This window comes from Equus przewalskii, chromosome 6 (assembly GCF_037783145.1).
Source record: "Equus przewalskii isolate Varuska chromosome 6, EquPr2, whole genome shotgun sequence".
Lineage (NCBI taxonomy): Eukaryota > Metazoa > Chordata > Mammalia > Perissodactyla > Equidae > Equus > Equus przewalskii.
The window spans coordinates 34,164,171-34,192,093 of record NC_091836.1 but is presented as its reverse complement, the minus strand read 5'-3'; the positions used below and the strand labels follow the sequence as shown (position 1 = coordinate 34,192,093).

Here is a 27,923-nt window from a genome sequence, read left to right as displayed (position 1 = left end):
TGCCAAGCCCTGACAAGGACGAACACAGGCACAGCTGGCAAAGGAAATCTGTATTGCTGCCGACGGGCGGCTTCAGAGGTCAGCCAGAAATGCCAAGAGCTGGTCTGGCATGCACCACTCCAGGATTGGGGGAGGCCAGAAAAAGTACATCAGGAACACAGGGGAGAAAGGCCGGCTGCAGAGAACCCCAGGCAACACCCGCCTGAATGAATCAGGAGCATTCTCCTTTCTTGCTAGTCTTGTCACCCTGGCACCTATGCTCAGAGTGTAAGTCTTTTCCTGTGTCCATTGTCTACTCCATTCCTTGAGTAGAGCTGGCAGACATGAGCACTTGGTAACCTTTCATTATCAAAATACTTAACCCCTACCCTGGTATTTTTATATGGCCCCACTCCCCAGCCCCACCCCACAGCAATGCCCTGATCTGTCATCCTCCATGAAGGACTCAGAGGGCTGGATCGAGAGTGAGGCAAGGGAGGCCCACCCTATTAGGGATGGCACGGGCACAAGCCTAAGAGTGACACTTCCCTTGCCTCACCCTAGGCCTGGCCCTGGAGGATACAGCAATAAAACCGCAAGCCAGTGGGCCAGGAGCCATAAAAGGGTCAGATGGAGGGTAAAAGAGCAGAGTCCAACTTGGGGAAACACAGAGAAAGCTGGCTTGTGGACAAGGGGACCAAGAGAGGCTGGGCAGCTCTGAGACAGGGTCAGGTACCTGATCTACCTACCTACAGGGACAGGCTGATTACAGAGGCTCAAACTGAAGAGGGGAAGGAGACACAGTCCTTTTCCAGGCCTTGGCCCTGTCATGCCTCTGCCTGCTGTCTTGGAATCTGAACAAGCAGGAGTCTGAGCAGATCCATTACTAAGATGAGACACCACTCAGCTCTGATCCCCAGACCTTCTGCTGGCAGCTTCCAGAGCTCAGGCCCTTGAGTCTTCCGTTTCCTCATGTTGGCAGTCCCCTTTCCATGGAGAATCTCCTGGTCCCTTGACAGCCCTGTGGGCCGGGCTGGGCCGAGCCGGCTGGTGTTAAGAGGCTTTGCCTCACCCATCGGTGGCAGTTTCCATTGCCCAGGGGGAGCACTTTGGGACCCAGGTGGAGCCCTCCAGACTTCTCTTCAAATCAGGGCTTCATATTTCTTTATATCTGCATGGGGAGGAGAGAGGCAGTGGAAGAGAAAGTGAGACACAGCTTAAGAAGCTCCTGCCCCAACGGTGGCGACAGGGAAGTCAGGTTCCTAGAGCCCCTGAATAATTGCCTTTCATCCTTTTCTCTATAATTAGGGCCCCCTTTTACCCATTCAGCAGGAACTAGCAAGCCAGAATAATATTAAAAACCTTGCAGTGTTCGTATCACATTTGCCTGCTTTACACAGCAATATCACATATTCCGTCTCGTCTCAGCCTCAGATCAACCCTGTCAGGTATCTAGGGATAAGCATCCCTATTTACACATAAGGATGTGGAGGTTCAGAGAATATGCCCATGGTCTTATAGATGAACATGAACAGAGAAGTCAGGATTGTCCAAGGAGTTCCATTTCCAAGCCCAGTGCTCCCTCTGCCCTAGCAAATTACTCTGCTCCCCACGCATGGGCCTTCCTCAGACAAGGACCAGCACAGGACGGCAGCAGTACAGAAAAAAGCAAACCGTCACACACCCGGGTTCAAGTTCAAGCTCTGCTGGGACTAGCTGGGGCCTTAGGCATATTCCCTGAGTTCTGAGCCTCTGTTCTCTCATCTCTAAATGAGAATATCTACTTCTGATGGTTGCTGAAAGGTAGGCTAATAAATCTAAAGTCAGACTCAATTCCAGACACAGAGCAGATGGTTTCTAAATATTCATCCTTTTCTCTTTCTGCTGCTTTTCTTCCCCTCCCACTCTTCCCTCAGGCCTGGCCCAGAGAAGGCAGGTGGAACCTGTAGTTCCAATGGCCCTGCTCCCTCCTCCAGGGCAGGGCGGGACAGATACTCCACTAATGCCTCTTGCTTTCAGTTTTTCTCCCCGTGAACCTGGATGACACTTTCCTTAGAGGGAAGTGCTTCCCCCGAGGGTGTGCTGGTTACCGTGACCCCAGGGGTTCTTCCTCACTTTGACCGTCCGGACCAGGTCCACAGCTCCTTAGCAAGAGCCTCCTGCTCAGAAGAAGAGCCAGAAAGGCCCTGGAGAGAGCCTTGCCCGACTTCGGCACCAGCGCACCACCCAGCCTCTTGCCAGCGCTGCCTCAGTCACTGCCCTGTCTGTGCCGCCTCCACACCCACCACCACTGGGCAACAGGCAAAGAGCACACCAGGCCAGCCACCGACGCTTGATTCGAATTTCGTTCCAGAAGCTTTGATTGGTAGTTGCTTTTTTCTGCACACCCCAGGCAGAGGGGCCAGATGACCTTGGTTTCTGAACTTGCAGCTCATAGTCTGAGTTCAGAGGGAAGACTATTTCCCTGGACTCTGCCCCCTCTGTCCTAGGGGGCTACGTCCAAAGCCCTACTGCTCTCCCTAAGGGGAAGAGGCTGCCAACCTGTGTGGCAGCTCAGACCCCTTAGGAAACACTTCCCAAGCATCATGCTCTGCTTGGTGGAGAGTCTTTGGAACTGGCCCCCAAGAAAAAAGAGGAAGTTGGAAAAATCACACTGGAGGAGAGAGGATTTGCATGCAGGCCCCACTCTAATGGCACATCAGTCATGGACTTGAAAATACTCACAAAAGTCGTGAGACTTGAGGAAAATACTACAGCGGGTGGGTTAGGGCCAGACTAGAGCTATGGAGACACATGGGGACAACAGAGGACAGGTTAGTGGGGCGGGGGCGGGAGTGGGGATCACAGAGCACATCCCCGGGCTGCCTCTGCATTCCAGAGGTCTGAGCTGGAGCTGGGCTCAGCCTGGGTACAGAGCCACTGAGCACTGACTCCCATAAGAAGTGAGGTTGGGGGAGGTGGGGCTCCAGCTCCTGGAGGACTCACCCTCTGTTTCTGCTCATGGACGACTTCCAGGCCAGGATCTCTTTGTATACCAACCGGCAGAGGAGCTGCGGGGAGTCCAAGGCACAGAGGGAAGGGAGGGCAACATTAGCAGTGAGCATGTGGTTAGTCCCCAGTGCTAGGTAGGAGGGAACGAGGTGGGCACACAGTTCTATTCAGCAGGGCATCAGCCATGGGAGGTAAAGTGGTTCTGAGGAAAGGGCAGCTGTTCTCATTGTCCTAGAGTCCCTAATGGCCATTGCTTTGGACCTCCAGGGTTCCAGCCTGGCAGGGCAGGAATCCCCCTCCGCCAATACCCATCTGTATGCCCCGAGAATTCTTACCAAGCAGGCCAGGATATCAGCAGAGATGAGCATGTAGAAGACGTTGTTCCAGCCTGTGGGGGAGATGAGCCCGGCCAGCAGAGGCCCCAGAGCCGCACCTGTGCAGAACACAGCATCAGAGAAGGGCACCGACAAAGGCCCCGGACCTCCCTGCCCCCATGAGGGCAGTCCTCCAGGGTGTGTGCCCACAACAAGGCTCAGGGCTCAGCTGCCAGGAGCGGAAAGCTAGAATCACAGACCTATGGACCCTGTGCCGTCGATGATGGCCGTGACCGTGGAGAGCGCCTTTGCATTGCCCTTCAGGCTCTTGTGAGTCCCCTGGGGAGAGAAAGCAGAGTGGGGAGGCCCAAACCAAGAGGCAGCACTGAGCAGGACCAGAACTGGGAGAGGAGCTGACTCTGGGGGAGGTGGCGATTAGGGCTTGGAGGAGAGAGGAAAGAGGGGCCAATGGTGGCTTCTGGAGGCCTCTGAGGATCCTGTCTCTGCAAGCCAGGGGAGGGGGAAAGAGAGGTAGGGGAAATGGACCTGGAGACAGAGGCCCTGACCGAGCCCCCAAAGTGATCCCTGGCCCGGGAGGTGGCCCTGCTTACCAGGTCAGCTGAGACAGCAGTGGTGATGAGCGCATAAGGGCCGTTGACCAGGGCCCCACAGACAATCAGCATTACTGAGGCAGTAACAGAGATGGCCCAGTTAGAGATGAGGGGCCACCACCAGCCTCAGCCCCAATGCAGGCGAGACCCCCAGGAAACAGGCCGAGAACCTCCCCTTTCCCTTTGCCTCCCACCGATGCCCCCAAGCCAGCCTTGCGGGCCCCCAAGGCAGTGCCTTTCCTGTGGCCTGGCGGGACCTGCAGCCACCTCCTCACCTATGGAGCTGGTAATCCCATTCTGGCCAAAATGGTTGTAGAGGAACATCTGCGAGGAGAAGGGGAGAGGCAGGGTCACAAAGGCTTCCCCACGGCTTACTGTTAGACTGGAGCCCAGAAGTCTGCACCAACCCTCTCCTGCCCTGGAACTCCAGCAGTCACCTTACTCCTCTTCCTTCTCAGACTAGACCTCTAGGTCTTTAAATGTCCAGAGATGGAGGGTCTATGACGTGGTAATCTATTGTTTCCCTTTTCCCAAAAAGTCTTCTCTCCTGTCTCACCTCAATCTCTTATTCTTTCCTTGGTCAAGAAGTTTAGCAGCTGGTCTCCCACTTTCCCACCAAGGCCAAATAGTTACTAATCCCTTTCCAACATCCTCAGTCTGGACCTCTTCCTGTGCTAACCCTGGCTCCTCCTCCCCAGGCTGTGCACAGAGAGGTACACACATGCAAAGAGACAGGTGTGTGTGTAAATGCCCAAGCTCAGTGGCCCACACACACATAAGCACATGCACTTGGCCCTCGAGGTCATACACACCATAGGGGCAGCCAAGATGAGCATGATGCAGCAAGTGGTGGCCCTGCCATTCGTGTAGTCAGAGATGAGCCCCGCCACGATGCCACCTGGAACACAAACCAACTCACACACAGCTGCCTAGGCACAGCCGCAGCCTCTTGGTCACGGGTCCCCCAAGCTTTGCCCCAACCCTCTGCCCAGCACTAGCCTGGGCCTGGCACCCAGGGCCAGCAGAGCTTCTGCCTCCCGCAGCCCTCCCTGTACCCACTGCTTACAAGAAGACCAAAGGTGGCCATCTTTCTTAGGGCCATCCAGCTGGGCAGGAGCCCTTTTTCTTCTGGTGCCACCTACTCAGGTCACGTCCCATTGGACCTGTCCCTTCTTTCTGAACCCCCACAAAAGAAGAGGGGAATGCAGACTAGAGGCAGAGCAGGGCAGGGCCTCACCTATGATGCCACCAACATCAAAGAGCGTAGACAGGTCCCCAGCCTCTTTGGCACCAAAGTGAGCTATGGAAAACACAAATGTGTGGTCGGACGTGTGGGCTCAGGGCAAACATCCTGGAGTGCCACAGCCAGAAAAGTCTCCACAGAGCACCTGACTCAGCCCCACTGCCTCCTTTTTCAGAGGAAGGAGTGAGTGCTCTGGGGAGGTGATTGGCCAGGTCTCAAGTGAGTTTGCGGCAGTTTGGGGCCAGATGCCCTTTCTGGCCCCGACTCCAGTACTGCCTTCTCCCTCTGCAGGATGGCCTTGACCTCTCTGGATAGCCCTCCCCTGAAAGCGCTGGGATCTGGCCCTGGAGAGCCCTGTCCCACTGGGCCGCCTCTCCCCTAGAGGCACAACTGCACTCACTGAGCCTCAGCCCAGCCAGCCACTCTGCTCTGCTCTGCTCTGCTCCTGACCTAGCGGCAGGGCCCCACCAGCAGCTCTTCACATAAACGGAGCCAGAAAGAAACTTGCAGGAAAATGGGGACCTCAGATCCCAGGCCTTCCCTTAGGATTAGAAAAAGGAATGTCCAGAAGCTTGAATTGTAGCCCAGCCCTCAAGGTTGACTCATACTCTGAAGTCAACACCAAGGCCACAAAACAGTGTCCACAGAGCCACCTGGTGCTCTCCCCCTGGCTTTGAGAGAGGCCTCTCAGACAGGCTGTGGGGCAAGTTACAGCTTGAGATCTGGCCCTGACTGAGCCCCACAGTATCCTGCTCAGTGCAAGTACAGCGTGTGGCCAGGCAGCTTTGGCTTCCCACAGGGCTTGGAGGAGGGTGAGAGCGCCTCGGCACATGGAGCTCTGCAGCTCCAGGGGCTGCTCCTTCATAGCGTAGCCACCTGAGCCATAGGAAAGCAGAGACCCAGGCCAGGTGGACATTAACGTCCTTTTTCAACCACGAAAGTGACCTCTCCTCATCTCTACATCCTGGGGCAGGGGCAGGGGAAGGGGAGAGTAGGTCCACAAGACGGGCAGCCCAGCAGACCAGGCACAAGGCGTCAGTGGCCCCTTGGAGAGGAGAGCAGTGTACATCACCAGGCTACAGGCAGTGGGATAGCTCACCAGGCCCTCTTGCTTGGGCTGTGGGACGCTCAGGGGACTCCATGAGGCATTCAAAAGGCAGACCTTTTCCATCACCCTCCATCCCACCCATCTATGAGCCAAGCAGCCTGGAGGTGGGTTTCTCCTACACTTACAGCTGGAGAAGAAGTTAGGGAGGATTATGGAACAGAGCTTTGAGTTCCTAACCCGCAACTCAGTTCCAAAGGAGGAAAGGTGGCTGGAATCCAGGTCTTGGGGTGATGTGCAAGTGTTAGCTTCCCGTTTAAAAAACAAAACCTCCTTTTGCTCTAGGAGCGGTTCCACAGAAATCCTGCCTATATCCTGGAATCACATGACAGGTTTCCTCTCCCCTCAGAGATCCCGCCCCACCTCTTCTCCCCAGGAGCTTACCCACATTGAAGATGTAGAGCGGCAGCCAGTAGAGGAAGGTGTAACTGACCAGCTTGGCAAAGAGCAGACACAAGGAGAACTCAATCACGCCCTGGGGAGGTAACAGAGGGCACGTGGAAAGGATGCAAGTAACCCTTGTCCAGGGCAGCCCCAAGGCTAGCTTGGCACCACCCCAGGCCTTTCCACCACCTACCACACAAAGAAACCTTAAATACCTACTCAATCTTAGTAAAAGCATTGTGCCTGCTGTTCAAACGCTGTGTCAAGACAAGCCCCTATGTTACCCTCCCCAAGTCAGCCACTCACCCTAAGAATCTTGTGTAAAGAGATTCTGGAAACCAGAGATGACCCTGAGCATCCTCATCTCCTGATACCCAACAGAAAAATCTGGAGAGCCTCCCACCTCCCTCCATTCCACAGACTTCTCACCGGGATCCGGAGTGCTCCAAGGAAGCTGATGGCAGCAGGCTGAGTGCTTGGCTCCTTGGAGCATCTGGTAGCAGTGTCCAGGCTGCTCTCCCTGCTAGAGTAGGGCCCATTCCCAGGGTCCTCAGGGTTGTCCTCCTTCTCTTCTGGTCCACCCTGAGCAGATATGAGCCTTTGCTGTAGGCACGTCCACCTCCCACCGGCTGGAGGGATAACCCATGTGAGAGGTAGGGGCTGCCACACTGGAAGAGGTCTATGTCCCTCTCTTGGACTGAACTGACCTCCTGCCAGACCATGGGGCTGTCGGGGAGCCAACCCAAGGGCCTGACATTGGGCCTGTAAAGTGACTCCCTCCAAGTGCCCAGTCCTCTCTGGGAGCAGCCCTGCAGATGGAGGAGGAGGGCAGGGATTGGGTTAAGGGGGCTCACACGTACATGGTGCTGAGGAGGGGTGCAGTCCACATCTTCTGGGTCTGAAAAAAAAGCCTTCTAAGAAGCGTTCCAGCAGGCCCTCACCTTGTACTGGGTCTGCCCCCTGCCCCCCAAGGGTAGCCAGTGTACTTCCTGGCGAGGGAGCCTGGACAGGGGCTCTGAAGACCACCTTCTAAGCCTGGCTCCCCTAACAACCAGCTCTGTCACTAGTACCTTGTGGACTTTAGTTCTCTTGCTACAAAGTGGCCATACTACGCAGCCTAGCCCACTCACAAGGCCATCAGAGACGGGGGAAGAGAACAGCAGATGTGGGGACTGCTCACTGTGAGAGCCCCGTCAACTCCACCTTCCTCTTCTCACACCTCAGATTCAGCCAGCCTTTGCCGAGCACTGACTATGGGCCAAGCGTCCTAGCTACATCCTCTCACTGAAACCTTCAACTATCCTAGGAAGTAGATGTTGTTATTCTTATTTTACAAATGGGAAAACTGAGGCTCAGTGAGGTTGTTTGTCCCGTCACACATCTGTCCTCCAACTCCGTAAGTAATCTTCCCACTCTAGCCAGCTGCCTTCTCCTAGAACCCGCGAGAACTGGGAGGCTCAATGCTGGGCCCTGTGGGGAGGGAGGGGCCCACTCACATTCGATGAGGAAGAGGAAGGTGATGACGCCCATGGCAGCGGTGATGATGCCTGGCACCACAAAGGACAGGCCCCACTGCCCATTCACCCAGACGCCGGCGATCAGGGAGCCCAGGATGTTGCCCACGGATGTGTGGGAATTCCAGACGCCCATGATGAGCCCCCGCCTGGAGGGGAGGGAGGGCAAGGAAGGAGAAGGGAGAGAGTAGAAAATGTGAAAAGAGAAGCACAGGGTTCATCGCACTGCCCTGGCCAAGTGCTGCCCAGACACCAGTCAGGGAGGAGGGGGTGTCAGACACGCGACAGCAAGGCCTGGCATCCGCTCCCCTCAGCCAGCTCCCTGAACAGCACACACAGGGCTTCCAGAAGGGACTCTTGCTGCCCTGAGGGTGTCGAGCCCCCACCATCCTTCTCTCTTGCCCTGTGGCTGTTACCCTAGGGCACTGCTCCTCAAGCAGGGACGATTCTGCCCCCAGGGGACATTGGCAATGTCTGGAGATTTTTGATTATCACAGCTTGGAGTATGCTACTGGCGTCTGGTGGGTCGACGCTGCTGAACGCCCTGTGATGTTTAGGACAGCCCCAGAGCAAAGGATCATCCAGCCCCAGTCAGTAGTGCTGAGGTTGAGAAATCCTGCCCCAAAGCAACTTTTTTTGCATGAAAGCCAGTTGAAGAAAAAGAAAAGCACAGTTTTATAGGCTTCATTTTTGTCTTCATGTAAAATAGAAATTCATCTATCATGAGAAAAAAGCATAACTAAGATTGCCTGTTTTATGGGTTAAAACCTCATCAATGAGAAAATCAGTGCTGCTTTTTAGTCACTAAACGAAACGTCTGTGTCTCGGCATGTGAGTCAGCAAGATGGAGGCAAGTTTCCACTCTTTCCCCCTGAAATTATACTAGGGGGCCACGAGTACCTGCCCCCTACCCCCAGCCTTCTCGGAGGACCTCCCACTCCTCCTCTCTCATCACACTTACTTTCCCTTCCCGAACCAGTTGCCAACACAGGTCACCACAGAGGGCCAGCCTGTGGTCTGGGCAAGTCCATTAAAGATCTGCAGGGAGAGAGGAGGTAGCTGGGACAGGCCTGGGCCGGGCTGCCAACCCCTGCTCTGACCCCTGCTGGGCTGAAGAGGTTCAATATCATGGTTGAGGGGCCTCCACAGTCCACACTGCAGACTCCCCTTCCCTCAAACGCGTAGACACACACTCTAATGCAATGACATAATTTCTCCTCTGGCCCAAGATCCTTCGCTACAGAGACCAAGCTTCTCAGGCCTTTAAGTGACCTCAGGATACTGCTCAGCGCAGACTTACAACTGTAAGTCTTACAGTTCAGACTTCAGACTTACAACTGAGTGAACAAATGCACAACTGTGGGAAGTGGGACTCAGACCTCCTGAAGCATAGCCGGGGCCCGCTGGGTTGGAAAGGAGGTGTTCATGGCCCAAATCTGCCATGACCTGGGGGCAGCTGGGAAGCACTAACGGCCTCCAGGATCATTTCTGTGATGGCAACAGGGCCCGAGTGCAAGACGGAGGCTCGTACCTGGATGAGCACAAAGTACCAGAGCATGTGGATGTTCCAGAAATATCCCAGGCCAAAGAGCGCAGTGAAAAGGCCGCTGAGCAGCATTCCAGCTGAAAGGTAATAACGGAGGGGGAGCCGCTCCCCAAAAATCCCACTGGAGAAGAGAGTAGATCTGTGGTTAATCTCTGCCCTCTCTGCACTCCTCAACAATCTGCCATCTATTTCTAACCCCACCATGCCACCGAAACGACGCTGGCCCCGGTGACCACCAATGACCTCTGTGTTACCGCATGCCAGAGACACCCTCAGTTCTCCACTCACTAGACTTCTCTGCTTCATTGGATATTGCTGTCCACACTCCTGAAATGTTCTCTCCCTGGCCTCCACGACATCACTGTGCCCATCTTCCTCCCCTTGGCTGACCATTCCCACTCCTTTTCACTTATTTTTCTGGGGAGCAGTCCCTTGCATCGCTTCTGTGGTTTTAACTACCACTGCTATGTGTTCAATAGCTCCAAATGCATATCTTCAGTCCTGATCTCTCCCCAGAGCTCCAGGATCTCATCCAGATGCTTTCTGGACATCCTGACTTGGATGCCCCCAAAACATTCACAACTCAACACTCTAAAACCGAACTTTTCTTCCTCCTTCTCCCACCACCCCTCTCTGAGTGAATGGCACCACCATCTTTGGCCACTCAAGACAGAGCCATGGAGCTTCCTCAGTCTCCTACCCCTCACATTCAATCTCCAAGACCCATCCATTCTGTCTCTTAAATAGTTCTCTGGCATGTTGCTCTTCTCCATCTCTGTTACTCCTGTTCTAAGCCAAGGTCTCCTCAAAGCTCAGCTGAACTATTGTAAGTCTGTCTTTAGGATGACCAGGCCTTCAGTCTTGCCCTCCCTCAAATCTATCTCCTATCTATCTAGTCTCACCCTCAGAGTGATCCATCTGAAATGTCAATCTGAATATGACACCTCTGGGTAAAACCCTTCGATGGCTCTCCTTCCTATGCCTGCAGCCTGGCACACAATGACCTCATTCTTCAGCCCATCTCCTGCTACTACTTCCCTCAAATTTTACACTCTAGTAAACCTGGCATTAGTCCCCCCACACCCAGATCATGCTGTTTCTTTATTGATTTATTATGCCTTGATTTACTTGATTGTGCCTTGATTACTTAACTTACTTGATACTTGATTTATTATGCCTAGGCTGTTCCTTCTGCCTAGCCACTTCTCTACCGCCAAGCCCAATTGTTCTTCATCAGTTCAAGTATCATCTCCTCCAAGAAGCCTTCCCTAACCCTTTTTCTCCAATCCCAGCTCAGACTAAGTACCTACCTCTGAGCCCCCAGAGCACCCTGTAGCCACCTCTGTCACAGAGCCACCATACTGTTTTGTAACTAGCTGCTGATGTACTGGTCACCCTCATTAAGCTATGAGCTCCTTGAAGGCAGTACCCTGTTTATTCATCTTTGATTCGTGACAGCAAACACCATGCTTGTTATGTAAAAGCCGTGCTTGCTGTGCTAATTTAGGTCCAGGACAGGACAGGGATTTCCTAGCCATCTCTGCGTCCCGAGCCATCCTTGGAGGATCCTAGTCCAGGATAAACCATATTTCAGCCACACCAATGACACTGCCATCTGAGTTGAATAAACTCAGAAGCAGCATCCAGGAACAACTTTCCAGGAAAAAGAGCTACTGAAAATGGGAGTCTGCCAGGGGGAGGAGCAGGCTCAGTGACCGTGGTGAGGAAACCAGAATGGCTGTGGGCTGATTGCATGTGTGGAAGTCTCGGTCTCATTTCCACCTGAGGGGGCCATTGGCATTTGCCCTTCAACCTGGCTGCCCCCAGGTTAGTCAAGGGGAGGGGGCAGTTTGGAACAATACTGCTCTGGACGGTCGCAGGCTCTAATCTCTCTTACCTGATAAACATGCCGATGGCATAGGCCACAAGGAAGGCATTGTCCACAGCCCCCAGTAACTCCTTGTAGTTGTTCTGGTCTGAAAGCAGACAGGAGAAACAGAAAGCTGGCTGCTTGACTGCCCCTGCAAGAAGCCCTTTCTGGCCTCAGACAACCCCTTCCTGGGTAGGGGCTAGTGAGGGACAGGGAAGAGCCACTTGCCACATTCTTACCAAATGGAGCCCAGCTGCACCACGTGGTGTCATTGAGACTGTGGGTGTCGTTGATGGGGTGGATCAGCTCTGAGCAGTTCTGGTGCAGACGGCTCTGGAGCAGCAATGGGACGCACAGGTCAGGAGTCACGTCATGGCCCCAGAGCCCACTCAGCCCACAGAGGAGCAAGTAACTTCCCTCCCCATCCACATCAGCACTGCTCTCTCCTTGTTCCTTCCTGTGGCATCTCCTCCTCTAGGAACTGACTACAGGGACAAGTGGCTACATCAGAACCTTGGTTAAGGGCAAGGGGAAGTCTACGAGTAGAACCCATAGATCCTGGTCTCTGCTCTCTTGTTCCACTAACAGCCGCCAACACCACTGTCTTGGTGAATAAACTCAAAAGGAGCACCTAGGGAAACTTTCCAGGAAAAAGAGCTGCTGAAAGTGGGAGTCAGCCAGGTGAAGGAGCAGGCTCGGTGACCAGGCAAGGGAATAAGGATGGTTATGGGCCGAGCTCCAGACAATTCTATTGAAGTGTGTTTCTGCTGGGGCCCAGCATCTCCTGCATTCTTTCTTACTGCCAGGCCAGCCTCACCTTGACAACACTGATGGGCTTCCTGGACATATGATAACATGTATAAATGAAGAAGGTGAGCAGCAGGATGAAGCCTCGGAACCTGCAGGAAAAGGCAGGCATCTGGGTTAGCAGGAAGCTCAGACTCAGTATCCCACCTGTGTCCACTCTGGCAGCCCCAGGGCCTCAGCACCACTAACTCTCTAACTTCAGGCTCCTCTCCAGACACAAGTTCCTTGGGGCAGAGGCCGAGGGGAGGGTAGGAACAGATGCCCAGAGGCCAGGGTTCTCAGGGGGCCCTATCTCCCTGGTCCCAACTCCTGAGGCTTTCTAACAGAGCTGGCTCAGTACCAGCACCCTAGACAACACCAGAGTACCTCCTCCTGTTCTTGCCACCTCCTGTCACCTCTACTTCTCTTGGGCCTCACTAAGGTCAGGGTGCCTCCATGTATGGGTGTGTGAGAGAGATGGGGGCAGGGAGGGAGAATCATTTTTAAAATATCAGAAATGTTGGGAGCAGAAGGGAGAGAGAAGTAGGAGGAGGATGTGACTTTAAAGTGAAGTCAAGGGGCCAGCCCTGTGGCCGAGTTGTTAAGTTTGTGCGCTCCGCTTCAGCAGCCCAGTTTTACCAGTTTAGATCCTGGGCGCGGACATGGCACGGCTTGTCAGGCCACACTGAGGCGGCATCCCACATGCCACAACTAGAAGGACCCACAACTGAAAATACACAACTATGTACCGGGGGGCTTTGGGGAGAAAAAGGAAAAACTAAAAAATCTAAAAAAAAAAATAATAATAAAAAATAAAGTGAAGTCAATACTCCAGGAAAGCCAAGAACACAGCAGAAATAACACCTGTTGCGGCCCAGCTAGAGCAGAGCCCAGACCATAGTTGCAAATGTGGCAACAGTGGGAAAGCTGGTGACAGAATGCAGGTCCTCCTCCTACTCCCAGTCTAGGCCATCCACTAGACAGAAAGATCATTCTTTCCATCTGTGGCTCACACATCACATGTGCCCTCTCCTAGGCCCCCATTTCTCATCCCATGCACTGGTCTGGGATGGAAAGAACAGTTGAGCCAGGCACCACTAAAGTTTCCAGTGTACACCCAGCCCTTCTCCTTCTGCTGAGGCTCTAGGGAAGGGCCTCAATGTCCTCCTGAGTCACTGTCTGCTTCCCCAGCAGAGCATCAGCTGAGCCGGGTCAGCAGCCAGGAGCCAGTACATGGAAGTACATGGAAAATAGACTTCATAATGGACCCCCAGCTCAAGAGAAAGGGCAGGCATTAGGGAAGGCCCAGCGCCTTGGGTGATTAAAGATCTCATGGAGAAGGGTGGGGAAGAAGAGTAGGAAGGGCTCCGAAGCCATTTCCATCCCTCAACTCCAAGAACCCAAGAGACAGGACACTGGAGGCTCACTCTGCCTTCTCTAGGGATCTGCCTCCAAACCCCAAACTCACTTCCCCGAACATGTCATGAAGGCTACCATTTGTGAAATAAAGGGGTATTTCAGCAGAGCCCGAATTTAGGTTGGGGTCCCAGGCGCCTTCTCACTTCACCCCTTTCTAGCTGGGCTCTCTGTCTCCATGCTCCCCACTGCCCAACAGGGTATCTTTTTAAAAGAATGAAGGTACACATGCTCCCCCTCCATTACCTGGCTTAACGTTTTCCAGTGGCTCCCCATTCCATTAAGAACAGAGTTCCAACTATTTAGTCTGGATTTCACGCTCCTCTACAACCCAGCCTCTCTGGCTATCAGTTCCTGGAGGTGCGTGGGTGGATCACAGAGGTTCTCCAGGGAATCTAGGGTTACTCCAAGTGACTGTCCCAGTGATTGACATCAGCAAGCGTAGTGGAAGCAATTTAGGGTCCTTCCAATTGGCATATGGCTCATGGACTCCTAGTTCAGGGACTTCTAGAATCTGGGAGAGATTCTCTGAATTTGGAGAGGGTGCCCAGTTGGCCTTCTTCAAAGAGCAATGAATGGAAGAAAACCACAGCCCTACAGATGACACCAATCCAGTGCCCTGCCTGGGAAAAAGCTGAAAGCTTTGAGTGATGCCTCTAATTTACTGTGTAATCAAATGCAAGTTGCTAAACCTTTTTTGCCTCTGATTTCCTCATCATGTGCACATGGATGACAGCACCAACCACATCTATCTCAAAGACAGTTGAACACAATATTACTCTCACCCTAGTCCCTAGGTCCCTGCTGTACCACCTTTAAGACCGTTAGGGCTCAGCTGAACCTCTCTAGGCTGCCACATGGATGCAGGCACTGACCATGGTGACAAATCAGATCCACTCTGGGTATGAAAGATCCCTGAGTCCCTAGCTCTGACTCTTCTCCCATAACAGGTGTGGCAGTGAGGCCCTTGCCACCCATGGCGGCTGGTGTTGCCTGGGAAGCCAGGCTGCAACTCAGTAGACATGCTGAGCCCTCTTAGAAGCTGGTCAGAGTCAATGAGGTGCCCAAAGGTATAGCTTGGCTGCCAGCCACCCTTCTCCTCCCACCCCCAACTCCCCACCACCACACTGCTTCAACCCCAAGCACCAGGACCCGCCCAGCTAGGAGGGACCTCAGACCACTCTCCCTTGACTTTCTCCTGCCTGTGGTCACAGGTGGTCTCCTTATCTGCTTCATCTGGAGTCCTCTCCCTCTCAACCATGGGTAGGAGGAGCTGTGACAGAACAGCAGACACATTCATGCCCCTTTCTGACATCCTGATTCTCTCCGGCAGAAACAAGACTGCTCTCCTATCTACATCCGTCCACGTCCCTACCATGTGTCAGGCTCTGTGCTAGGGATCCAGCAATAAGCAAGAGAAGTTGTAAGAGAGATCTCTGCCCTCCAGAGGCTCACAGGTCAGTGGGGAGACAAACAGAATTGGTGTGACAGTATTATAACAGAGGGCAGCCCTGCATGACATGGAAGCAAAAAGGAGGGACACTGAGCTCAGCGGGGATGGCAGCAGTGTCAAAAAAGGATTCCTAGAAGTAAGGCTTTACTGGAATCTTCAAAAACAAGTGGGAAGTGGCCAGGTCAACCAGGGCTGGGGCAGGGAGCATGTGCCAGGAAGAGGGAACTGCATATGCAAAAGCATAGAGGCATGAAATAAACTACCTGTTTGGGGAATTCTACACAGTTCAGGATATATAGAAGGTGGGGCTGAGCCAAGCATAGAAGGAGAGTGGCTGGGAAGGAAGCAGGGAACAGGTCATGTAGGGCCTTAGGTGCCAAGTTGTGAAGTTTAGATTTTCTCTAGAGGGTGATGGGAAGTCATTGAAGGGGGTTGGGATTTTCTAGGTCAGAGAGTTCTGGGCACAACCCAAGCTAAGCCAGGCGAAGACCCAGGGCTCTGCCCTGTTGATTATTTTGGGAAGCCCAAGATAGGCTTCCTCACAGAAGGCAGGGCCAGTTCCCTCTGCCTTTTCCATTCTGCCAGCCACTCCACGGGCACACAGCAACACCATAAGGAGCCCGTGGGTGCTGCATCTCAGGGAGTTGATGTCTATATGATAAAAGAGCAAGAACTTAGGAATCAGGCAAAACCTGGCTTCATTCCTTAAACCTGTTTGCTTATCTGAATAGTACATCACCATTCTCAGAGGGCTAGTGATAAGTTAATGGAGGATGCATACATCAGGTCTTACTGTCCCCGACACCCCGTGGGGACTTAAAAATGGCAGCTAGTATTATTTCAGATTTTTAGATGAAGAAGAGCAGCTAGCTGGAGGGGGCCGAGGCTGCCCATGCTGCTCTATGTGTTGGCACCAAACTCCTCCGGGTGGTGGGGGTTCCAGGTGCTGGATTCATGGGGCAGGTAGGGACTTGGAGGCAAGCACAGCTCCCTCTTCCCTACTTCCCCAGTCTACCCATACCTGGGCTAGATGGACACAAAGATCCCCTAAAGCTACTAGTGCCCTCACCTTGCCTGAGGTAGGTTCCAGTGCAGATAGAGGAGCCTACAATGGGACAGAGCAGAGCCTTGGCCTCCTGTGACCTGCCCACATGCTCCCTCAGGAGCAGACAGGGAGGATCAGCAGAGGATCACACTGATATCCTAACCTGTGAGATTCTAGCCTGCCCTCCGCCAGGGGCCTGATTTGACCTTTCTCCCAGCTCTGACCCCAACCTCCAGTAGAAAACATGACACCCAAGATAGCAAGTGAGTCATGATTCCCGGGGTGGGCAGGAGGTCCTCAAATGTGCTATGTGATGCTGGGCCTGGCACTGGCCTTCTCTGGGATTTCCTGCCTGGACTCCAGAGAGATGGAGAGATGAACTCAAAGTCCAATAGCTAGTCGGGCAGATCAGCCCAGGAGCCAGGCCTTCTCTTAGTCCAATCCTCTTTCCATTCCTCTCTGGCAGCTGTTCTAAGAAAAAGGCTAAGGTGCCATAGTTCAAAGGGGATAGGTGACATTTGTCAAATTAAGGGCTAGGCTAAACTGTGGTCAAGGCTGACAAACTCGCAGTAACTCACAGGAAAGACAGCTGACGTGCTCCTGCAGTGTGTAGAACCCGAAGGTTTCACTTCCCTTCTCACAAGCCATCCTTCAGAATCAAGAGGCCCGAGAAAGGGAGCAGGTGGAAAAATATACACAGCTGGGCCTTGCATCACTAGCCCCAGGGTGGCTGTGAAGGGGGAGGGATGGCAGTCCAGGTGCTGGACCAGGCTGGCAAGCAGGCCAAGGACCAAGGACCGTGCGGGCAAGGCCCCTAGACTGCTCCAGGTGGGGCTGGCTGCCCTATGACCCTATAAATCTTTGCTAACAAGAAGTGGCACTTCTTAGAGTCCCACTTCCCCCTACCTGACATCAGTTACTGAGTAACCAAGTCAGATAGAGAGGTGAACTAGCTATCTCTTAATTACTATCTGACAGTCCAGTTATTAAAAGAGTACGAAAATAGCTTTATCGATCTTGTTAAGACTTTGCACTAGGAATGCTTCCGAGGTACCACAAGGAACAATGTGTCCCAAAGCCCCAACAGATAAAAAAAAAACAAACAAAAACCCTAACGGACCTACTAGCACCAACAGTACAACAAAAAACAGCACAGCAAGGGGACGCTGACCTTAGGAGATGCTGGAAAGAGATCCTCTTTCCCCAGTGGCTACCCCGTAATCCCCCCATCCCTGTATCCTGCTTCCTTGCTTTGCAACCATGTTGTTGACCGTCCTTACCCCCATGTAAGGTCAGTGGGGACTTAATCTCTCTCATCGACCAATCCCCACCACCACCTGCTTCAATCAGGGGCTGCTAGTAGATGTCTAAGTCTGCTCAGGTGGCCACGTAACAGGCTGGGCTGGCTGTGGCTGCAGGTGATCTTGGCACTTGCCCTGAGCAAATGGACTTGGCGGCCTGTCCTTGGATATGTCTGTTCTGGGACTCAAGAGATCCAAAAAGGATAGAGGGTTGGGAACAATAAGAACCAGACTAATGGTGACAGTGCCACCTGACAGGCACCTACTGACTGCCAAATCCACTGCCACTGGGAGACATCCTGGTAGGGAAAAGGCCAGCCTGGAACCAACACCACAGAGCAGAGCCCTGAGCTAGGCCTTCAGTGTACAAGACGGGACAGGGACAGGCAAAGTCTGGGAAGGCCTCTGAGGACGGAGGGCACCAAGCCTTCTTGGGCCAGAAAACTAGCCCAAGGAATCATCTACTTGTTACCTTTCCTCCACCTGGGACTTGAGTACTTGCTCAGGGGACCCCAAGTCCTTCCCAGAGAAGGGAGCCATTGGGTAGTAGCTACAAGTTGCCTAGGACTTTATATAATAAATGAGTGGATAAAATAATGATCTTTTTTAGGAAAGAGGAAAATATAGGATAGATTGTTTTGCTTTGAGAAGGAAGCTGAGTAGGGGAACCCTGAGTACTCAGACAGAATGAAAAGACATGGCTTTAAGCTACAGCATGAGGTTTTGTTTAGACAACTGGAATAACTGAAAGAGTGCGAGAGCTGGTAGGTTTTGGAAGAGGTGGTCAACAGATATTAAGTTGGTCTTTCTTCTGAAGAAAGGCTATGCAAACAGCACAGATGGAAATGTGTTGATGATGGCAGAGCTATGGTCCTGCCCAGGGAGGTATGATGATGGCCTTCCTCTCAGGATTCTCTAGAGGCCTAGCCCCATGCCTCACCCTCGTCCACCCCTCCTCCTGAGCATGAAGGATCCAGGGGATGAGGCATGAGCCAGGGGCCAAAAGGAGAGCAGCTCCCCTAGAGTCCCCACATCACACATCAACTCAGGGAAATCAGATCGGGGGAGTCATGGGCTTCAGGGACACTACCCCTGTGTCTGTCCTCAATTCTGTTGTCACTTTGGAACAGCTCAACTCTGACCTCAACACTCAGTTGGTACAGCTTGAATGGAAGAAATAAGGCCTTGGCCAACCATATAGACCATTCCAAAACCCTTGCCTTCTAGACCAGTCCATGGGGTCTGAGTCAGATAGCCTCACTCAAAGCCAGGGAGGCACACACAAGTCTGCTTTGTAAGGAGGGAAAGAGGAAACAGCAGGGTGGAAGAGGAAGCAGAAGGCAGCTGGGGCAGAAGACAGCAATCACGAGTGGGTGGGGGAGGGGAGTGCTGCAGAGTCACATGTTCTGGCAGACCAGCCCTGACTCTTAGTGTGGAGGGGGGTGGGGGCAAGGATAATGGGTTTAGCCCTCCAGGTTCTCCTCCAGGATCTCATTCCTCCTCAGAGCAGCCTCTCACCACCATAGCTCTTTTTAAGGAGCCCTTTCTGCTGCCTTTACCAAACACCTCTTTGTAGTTACCAGGAAAATAAGGCAGGAAAAAGCTGCTTTGGCAGCATCTGGAGCAACTTATCTAAGGCCATGGCAGAATAGGGAAAAGAACGTTAGACCTAGACCAAAAGAGGCTGAGTCTTAATTTCTGGTTCTGCTACTTATTGTGACCTTGGGCAAGTTGTTTAACCTCTCTGAGCCTCAGTTTGATCTTCTTTTAAGTAAGATAAACTCCTGCCACACAAGATTGCTGTCAGGATTAAATGAGATATAATGGATCTGGCAATGTGAGCCCTCAGCACACTCAGAGGGTAGAGCCATTCAGCCTAGCTGCAGCCACCAGCCAGCCTTGGCCTTTGCAGCTCACTGGGAAGATCAGGGTGTGGAGAAAAAGAGCAGTTGTGGGAGTTCATAGCTCCTGCTTTCCTGCCTGTCCAGTGCCCATCCTCCCCCCCATTCCTGCTCATCCAGCAGCTCATCCAGCTGGTTCCTCCTCCCACAGGCTTCTCTTCTCCATGTTCTGAGCTGTTCTTCCTCACAGGGCCCCAGGAAATGGGCCCAGCCCCATAAGCACCAGCCACAGTCATCTCTCTGGCAAGATGCCCATGTTGCAAGCTGCCCCCAGACATGCTCATGCAGATGCTGGCACAGGAGGCAGGGCACTGGCCAGGCCCAGGGATAAGGAGGACTCTGAAAGGCTGCTAACAAGCTATCCAGCCCATCCTGACACAGAAGGTCTGACAGGAGAGGAGAAGGAGGGGCAGTAGTATCTTCCTGGGCAGAATCTCCTCAGGGTCTCGGACTTTTGCTTGCATACCTCATGCCACCTGCCTCTCAGCCCCATCTGCAGGGACTGCACCTTCGGCACCCCATGCTCCTGCCAGCTGCAGCCACATGTTACCAGTCCTGAAGAGACAGGCTATGACTTCACTTCTCTACCTTTGCTGGCTCTGTGACCTCTGCTCTGAATGCCTCCAGATCCACGAAGTCAAATGCTGCCTTTTCCTCCTGAGGATAAATCACTCCTTCCACAAAAACTCACAAGCACCTAGCAATTAGCAAGTACTAACTGTCTGCTAGGCACTGGGCTAAGCACTTTAGGTATCTTCTCATTTAATTTCACCAAAACGCTGTGATATAGGAACACCGTTACCTCCATTTTATAGACAAGGACCTGGAGCCTTAGAGAGATGGGTGATTTGACTAAGGCCAAATGCTCATAGGATCTTTCTCCCTCCCACACTCTCATCAGGAGGAGGGCAGAAAGAGCACAGGCTTGGGAGTCAGACTAACCTGGATTCAAACTGCAGTTCAGTCATTTACTAGCTATGTGACACTGGATAATGGACACATAACTTCTCTTGCGTCATTATACCCAATCTGTTAGGGGGGAAACAAATAATCACCTTGCAGTGAACGACAAATAAACAATGCCTGGCACAAAGTGGTAGGAAAAGTAAGTAGAATTATGGTCAATAATTAATGTTTAGTCAGAGCTTAATACGAGCCTGGCACCACTCTAAGTACCTTTCACGCTGGACCTCATTTAATCCTCACAACAATTGTACAAGGCAGGCATCACCGGGATCCTCACGTTACAGACAAGGATCCAAAGCTCAGGGTCAGTCCGCCCCCCAGCATCCTACTCTAGGAGGGTCTAGCTAGGTCTGCTTTCTTCACTTCTGCTTAAATGCCCTCCTTGGGGACACGGAGCAGCAGTAAGTTTGATAATAAGAGTACACACCTTCTCTCCAGCTTGATTCTTAGTTCTGAGAAGGTAGAGCAATGTTTTAATCATCTTTATAGGCCTCAGAGTTCGACATAATGTACTTACAGTAGCAAGTACATCAGCATTTAGGCTTTGATAGGAGTCCAAATCTACACTCACCAAGAAAGAAGTAAAAGGACACTTACTGAGTGCCCTCCATCAGCCACGAGAGGTCAAGAATATTCACACATCACATTTATCCTCAAGAACCCACCTGACTTTTACCGATAGGAAACTGAGGCTTAGAGAAGTTAACTACACAAGGCACACAGTGGGGAAAGGATTTCAATCTGGATCTGTCGGAAACATGGGAGATGCTGGAGAACAGAGTAGTTGGATTCACACTTTCAGAAGTGTGTAAATGCTGTTTGTGGAGGTAGAAAGCTGTGTTATGTGATTTGTGAGCTCTTCTAAAATGCTTGTGTAGAACAGGTTATTTACAATTATCTACCCTCCCTGCCCCCAATTTTCTCTGAAATACAAGTTACTTTGGTTAAAGGGCATAATTAATATCTACGAATGAGATTCTATTGGGAACAGTAGTGGCAGAGAGGTACGACTTTGTATACACATGAGACGTATTTTTGTTTATTAAGAAGAAAAAAGAGAAGTTTTATACTAAAGTAAAATGACTGGTTGTTCCAGACTAAGACAGAGGACAATGAAGGACAAAACCTAAATGGACAAATTTGTATAAGGTTTGCAGAAAGGGAATTTGATTTGCCTTGGATTATAGTACATGCAAATAATGTCTGAAAAGAAGCAATTAAGTATGTTAAAGTTTTGTCAAAGCTGACTCAGTTTTAATTTTATTCATATTATTTTCAAAAAGAGGTTGTGGTTCCTTTAGTATCAAATATTATATCAATGTAACATGCAGACCTACTCAATCTCTTTAGTTGATATTCTTGGTATATCCTTGGTATATTATGTAAATCACGTTTCAGGACTTTGATATATCACAAAATTTTTTCCTTTATAAAAACATGTTCACCTCATACACTGTTGGTGGGAATGCAAACTGGTGCAGCCACTGTGGAAAACAGTATGGAGATTCCTCAAAAAGTTAAAAATAGAAATACCTTAAGAGCCAGCCATCCCACTGCTGAGTATCTATCCTAAGAACCTGAAATCAGCAATTCCAAAAGTCCCATGCACCCCTATGTTCATCGCAGCATTATTCACAATAGCCAAGTCATGGGACCAACCTAAGTGCCCAGCAACTGATGACTGGATAAAGAAGATATGGTATATATACACAATGGAATACTACTCAGCCATAAAAAAGGACAAAGTCGTCCCATTCATAACAACATGGATAGACCTTGAGGGTATTATGTTGAGTGAAATAAGCCAGACAGAGAAAGATGAACTCTGTATGACTCCACTCATAGGTGGTAGTTAACATATAGACAAAGAGAACTGATCGGTGGTTACCAGGGGAAAGGGGGTGTGGGGGTAGGGCGCTAGGGGTGAAGTGGTATACGTACAACATGACTAATAATGATGTACAACTGTAATTTCACAAGGTTGTTAACTATCATAATCTTAATAAAAAAACATGTTCACCCATTTTTATAAATCAGATGTAATGTTCACTATCTTCTTTGAAATTAGTCTTATTATGTTTAGACATTGTCTGGATTTTTTTTTTTTTTTTTGGATTGGATTTATTTTGTTTTGCACAGTTCGAGAACAACCAATTTCCTTGTCAGCTGCATTATTCTTCTCATGAATTCTCATCAGATCATTCACTTTTGAAAATTATCCATAATAAATTAATCCATGCCTCTTTAGGTGTGTCACCTTTAGATACTTTCTGTTTTTCTCTGATGCTTCCTTAACGCTCTGCAATCAGCTGTAGGCCAAAGGTTTTATCTTTAACAATCAAGAACTGTCTCAGAAAAGCACTGTACCAGGCACCTACTCTTGGGTACAGGCTTCTGATGGCATCACTTACACATTTTTAAAGACATACCAGTGGACTGAGTCAGGATTTCCAGAACTCTCTAGCCTAGAAGCGGACAGGTTTATGAGGTTGTTAACCCAAGATTCACCAGAACAAGAATTAACCACAGGGGACTACATGAACTGATAAGGGATGTTTGGAATATTGTTTATGTTGTTACAGTGTTCTATTTTCTGGATATAGAAGGAAGCCTTTTCTCTTTATCTGTAACCTATAATAATTTAGTAGGCCTGTTTTTGTAAAGCAAAATGAAACATTTGTAAATATCTTATTCTCCCTACCTGACCCCTGAGAATTGAGAAACTTGTTGAGTCTTTTTGCTTTTCACAGCAATATGATTATTTGCAAAAGTTCAATAAGAATCTGCCCTCTTTTTTTACCAGGACATAATTAGAAAATTTGACTATGCAACCAAGGCCTTGCCTGGAATATTGCATTTGACAATGATGCTCATTTAAACAGATAAAACTGGCCCCTTTTAAGGAACTAAGGTTGACCGTATGGAGACAATACTAATAAAACCCTCCAAAGAAAATGGGCTTACTGTGTTCCCTTACAGGTGAATGAGGAAACTCATGCCCTGGCAAGCCCAGGGACTGTAGGGTATTTTGGGGACCTCAAGAAGAGAGGAATTTGCCCAAATTTATAGGTACAGTAGGTAAAACCTAGTGAAGACTGTTGGCTTGGCTTCTTAAACTCAGAAAAGTAAATGATAATAGGCTTAAAAAGTCCAATCAAGATTCCTTATGAAAATTTCCAGCAAAGCAAACTTAACAAGGCTTATATTGTGAATTAACACTCTCCCTGCACTTATATAAACAATCAGATCAGAACTAATGAGACCAACCTTATTTTGTGATCAAGAATAATCTTTCTTAGAGACTATTTTTGATCAAAGCAGGGAAGATTGTAGGGAAAAAAAAATTGCGTTTCACTGGAAAACTTCATTGTCTAGAGAACACCCATCCAGGCTGGCTGACTGGAGTCCTTCATTGACCTTGAGTTATTTTTCAATTCCTTGAAGTCCTAGGTAACCAAGAAGTCATGCAAAATACATGTATGAACTGATAGAGTTTCAATAGTCTTCCCTCCCAACCTGTGGAAAAACCAATTTTGCCTCAATATTCCTAATTTATAAATGGCTATGTTCTTTGGATTTTCTTTCTTTTTTTTTTTTCAATTGTAGTAAAATATACATAACATAAAATTTACCATTTTAACCTTTTTATTTTTTGGAAGATTCACCCTAAGCTAACATCTGTTGCCAATCTTCCTCCTTTTTTCTTCCTTTTTTTCACCCAAAGCCCCAGGACATAGTTGTGTACAGTTGTAGGTCCTTCTGGTTCTTCTACGTGAGCTGCCACAGCATGGCTACTGACAGACAAGTCGTGTGGTTCCACGCCCAGGAACCAAATCCAGGCCACCAAAGATGATTGCACCAAACTTGAACCACTAGGCCATCAGGGCTGGCTCCATTTTAACCATTTTCACGTGTCCAGCTCAGTGGCATTAAGTACATTCACACTGTGGTGCAACCATCACCAGCATCCATCTCCAGAACTTTTTCATTACCCCAAAGTGAAACTCTCTACCCATTAAACACTAACTCCCCATTCCCCCCCATCCCTGACTTTTCTTTTGAACCGATTATATAACATCTTCTGGCTCCCTCATTATAAGTAAAACAAAATCTTCAACACATATTCATTTTTATATCCCTTATGAGAGTCATGATTTTGTCTTTTTCTGAAAAATATCTTCTAACAGTCCCAAACTCAAAAAGGATCAAGGAAGTAATCTAAATGAGTGAAAAAAGCTGGAAGTGATGAAGACTGTCACCAACTGGAAAGTGTCTAGGGTGACCAACCATCTGGATTCGCCCGGTAGTGAAGATGGTGCGGAAGTAGGATTTCCCATTTTAAAACTAGAATAAGTTGGACATCTTAAGAACACCTGTCCTATCTAATAGGGACTCCTCAACTCCTATTAATATTATTTGGGAATTTAGGCCTGGTATTGCTACACTGCCTTTTATCAAGAGAAGCCAGGACTCTAGCCATTTATGTCAAATTTTATGATTTGTAAGTGACAGCAACTAACACAATATTTTTAAAAAATGCTGTGCAGACCAAGCAAACTGCTCCAGTGTGTGGCCTCTGATAGAGTGGGCTAAAACCTCTCCACAGTACCACATCTCAATATGGTGCAGCCTCCCCAGGCCTCCCTTGGTCAGCAGGAAAGCTCATCCAGTGTTGGGGTGACCACCAGATGAGGAGCAGCGGCAGTTCTGACCTGAGATTATGCTCTCCCCAGGCAGGTCTCTCAGGGCCTGGAAACACTCCCTCCCGGTGCCTCACCCCTCTCCCCCACAAGCTCCCAGGACCACTGAGTTCTGGCCTGTGTGTTATCCAAGGGCTAAAAGAGGCCAAAAGGGACGCTCAACAAGTCCGATGGCCACTTTTTCAACAACTCCCCCCACCCCCCGCGCCTCGGTTGCCTAGCCTGCAAGTCCAGGTTCCCCCAGGTGCTCAATGAAGCGAAAGTGAGGGGTTCTGAAGGTCTACACCTGGACGTATGTGTGTTTGGAGGTGAGGATGGCAAACGGAACCGATGGCGACTCCCCAGCAGGCCCCCACAGAGGAGTCCGGGGTCGGGATGGGGGTGAGGGGAACGCGGAGTTAGGGAGGATGTGTCATCCACGTTTCTGGCTGGCGCTGCTGAAGGCGACCGGGATCAGACCCTGCCAGAATCCCCGAAGCGCGCAGGGCAGTCCTGCCGAGTGCCCCGAGGGCGGCTGTCCCTCATCACCCGGCACTCCCTTCCCCCCGGTGGCCCGGCCGGCGCCTCCCTCCTGCAGCCCTGCTCACCAGCTGTCCCTGGAGAAGGCGCGGAGGAACCAGACACCCGGAGCCAAGGAAGATCGCATCTTGCCCAGCAGGGACCCGCAGCGCAGAGGGTGGACGCAGGAGGGCGCAGAGCCGGGCGCGTGTCCCAAGTGGGCAGTCAGCGTGGTTTAAATGCCCCGCCGGCCGGCCCGCCCTGGCTCCGCAGCCCGAGGCGGGGAGCCCCCGCCCCCTTGCACCTGACCGCCCTCGGGGTCGGGCCGAGCGCAAACCGACCGCCCATCCTCCGGACAGGTCCGCCGACATCTGAGTCTTGTCGTGCTTTGCCTCCCGGCTACGGACTGATGGCCCTCAGAGATTCTGGGGGCTCCTCCTTCTGCCCTGCTGGTTCCGGCTCACTTCCCGCAGAGGAACCGAAAGCTGCGATCCCAGTCGTATCAGCTTTAGGTGTCGTTCCGTCTGCCCGAAGCTGTCCCTGCTGCGCTTTTCGGTCCTGAGAAGTAGTGGCCCCCGACGCAGACCGGGAAACTGAGGCACGCTGGAGGGCTAGAACTGACACCCAGAGGTCCCTCACGTTACGCTGATGTGAGTGCAGGCGCCCCCTTGGAGCGCAGGAGGTTTCTCAGGGAGTTGCAACTGGGCTCAAACATACCTCCCAGGCCCCGACAGGGGCTTGCCGTCCCGCTCGGATTCCAAACGATGTATGGGGTCAGACAGGACCCTACCGCTCGCCTTCCACAGAGAGACCCGCCTCCCCATTTACTCCCGGGGGTTAAGAGTGTTGCAGCCATTCCTGCTCTGCCTTCTGGAGGCAAGCAGCCAAGCAGCAGTGAGGGGCCAGTCTGGGGCACAGAATTCTGGGCTCTTAATAGTGCTCTTCAGGCCTCTTGCGTGAAGATTGCCAGGGTATGTTTCTACCCATAAAAAGAAGATATTGTGAGATCTTTGGATATAAACCCAAGGGTGAACTAAAGAGGGGTGGAGAGGGACACATTCTCCTGGGGAATAAAGTTGTTAATAGAACATAAAATATGTCTGTGCAGATGGGTTTCAGCTTTAACCCCAGCCTGCCCCTAATTCCTACGAGTGCCCAGGCCCTAAGTGCAAAGTCAGGGAAGTGGAACAACTCCACCAAACAGGTTAGGACCCAGAATAAAGGGCTCGACGGCTACTAGCCCTGGAATCAAGCAAAAAGAGGCTAAGCAGAGTTGTAAAACCCTCTGTTGACGCCAGACCATCAAGGGCAGGGGTCTAGTGGCAGAAATGAAGACAGCAACAAGTAGAGGACAGGAGATAAAGGGACAGAGAGGAAAGAAGAAAGGGATAGAAGGCAGGAGCCAATACTAGATTATGTAAGGTACAGAGAAGTGAAACAGCAAAGGAAGAGCGTAGCTAACAGCAGCTAACTTAATCCTTAATTATACTACAAACTAGGCCTAGGTGTACATTCATTTCATTCTTACAAGTCACTGAGGTGGGCATTGTCCATCTGTGAAGGGTGACTGTACGTCCTGGTTTGCCTGGGACAATCCCAGGAGACACCTGCTGTCCCGTAATGTATGGGAGACCAGCTCTGGGGTCGGTAACACCCAACAGACATTCAGCCTGAAAGAAGGCAGGTTAAAGGATGGAAAACAAACTACAATAATGAGCTGGTATCCCTAGGAAGACAGCTACTTGTTTCTAAGAGATTTAAGGGAAGGATAAAGTTGGAATACAAATGAGCCAAGGAAACAGCTGAAGTTACTTCATGCTACATGGGAAGAGCACGTGGACGTCACCAGAAGAACGGGAGGGCTCCAGGGCTCCATCTCCAGGGCCCCCAAGGTGCTATCCAGACTTCAATAGTGTGGAACATCTATCTTTCCATTTCAGAGAGGAGCCAAGGAATAAGGCTCATTACTGCTCATTTTAAATGTCCCTCTGGAGGCACTGTGTTTGTGCCTCTCAGGGAACCATGTTTGTCTGGGGCTGGAACTCTTAGAGACACGCCCTCACGGTGGTGTGGCTATTGTTCATGGAGTGCCAGCAAGTAGCTGAGAGCGGGGCCAGTCCTAAGACAGTCTTTGCCTTATCCCAGTTACTTCCTGTGAATTCCAGCCATATGTCCCTGTTCAGGGTCCAGGACGGCAGCTGGAACACTCCTACCAATGTTCCTTACTTGCTCCTGTGAGTGAGCAAGACAATCTCTTTGCTTCCTGCTGCTTGGGAGGGATGTTATGTCTCAGATATTTC

At 50.9% G+C, this 27,923-nt stretch overlaps 1 protein-coding gene across 2 annotated transcripts; it reads right to left on the bottom strand.

Moving 5' to 3' along the window:
* Nucleotides 1-35: 35 nt before the first annotated feature.
* On the bottom strand, nt 36-26,495 carry SLC37A2 (solute carrier family 37 member 2). Of its 2 annotated transcripts, XM_008535989.2 has the most exons (19): nt 25,713-26,050; nt 12,375-12,456; nt 11,797-11,890; nt 11,585-11,663; nt 9,673-9,808; nt 9,103-9,179; nt 8,124-8,290; nt 7,488-7,525; nt 7,057-7,209; nt 6,628-6,718; nt 5,133-5,195; nt 4,708-4,793; nt 4,171-4,219; nt 3,896-3,969; nt 3,545-3,623; nt 3,306-3,403; nt 2,965-3,029; nt 2,704-2,760; nt 36-1,150 (listed from the first exon to the last, which is right to left on the bottom strand). In XM_008535989.2, the coding sequence occupies exons 1-18, from the start codon at nt 25,769-25,771 to the stop codon at nt 2,730-2,732; spliced, it is 1,521 nt and encodes a 506-aa protein (XP_008534211.2). In that variant the 5' UTR covers nt 25,772-26,050; the 3' UTR covers nt 36-1,150; nt 2,704-2,729. The 2 variants fall into 2 exon arrangements, with proteins under 2 accessions (XP_008534211.2, XP_008534212.2); XM_008535990.2 differs by lacking the exon at nt 2,704-2,760 and having other exon boundaries at nt 25,713-26,495.
* Nucleotides 26,496-27,923: the final 1,428 nt, after the last annotated feature.

Excerpts from the sequence above, each read along its gene's own strand:
- SLC37A2 (XM_008535989.2), bottom strand. The coding sequence starts at position 25,771 with ATGCGATCTTCCTTGGCTCCGGGTGTCTGGTTCCTCCGCGCCTTCTCC. Across the intron at positions 9,180-9,672 it reads GGTACTTTGTGCTCATCCAG|ATCTTTAATGGACTTGCCCA; the intron begins GTACGAGCCTCC and ends CTCTCCCTGCAG. Across the intron at positions 6,719-7,056 it reads TTGGAGCACTCCGGATCCCG|GGCGTGATTGAGTTCTCCTT; the intron begins GTGAGAAGTCTG and ends TTACCTCCCCAG.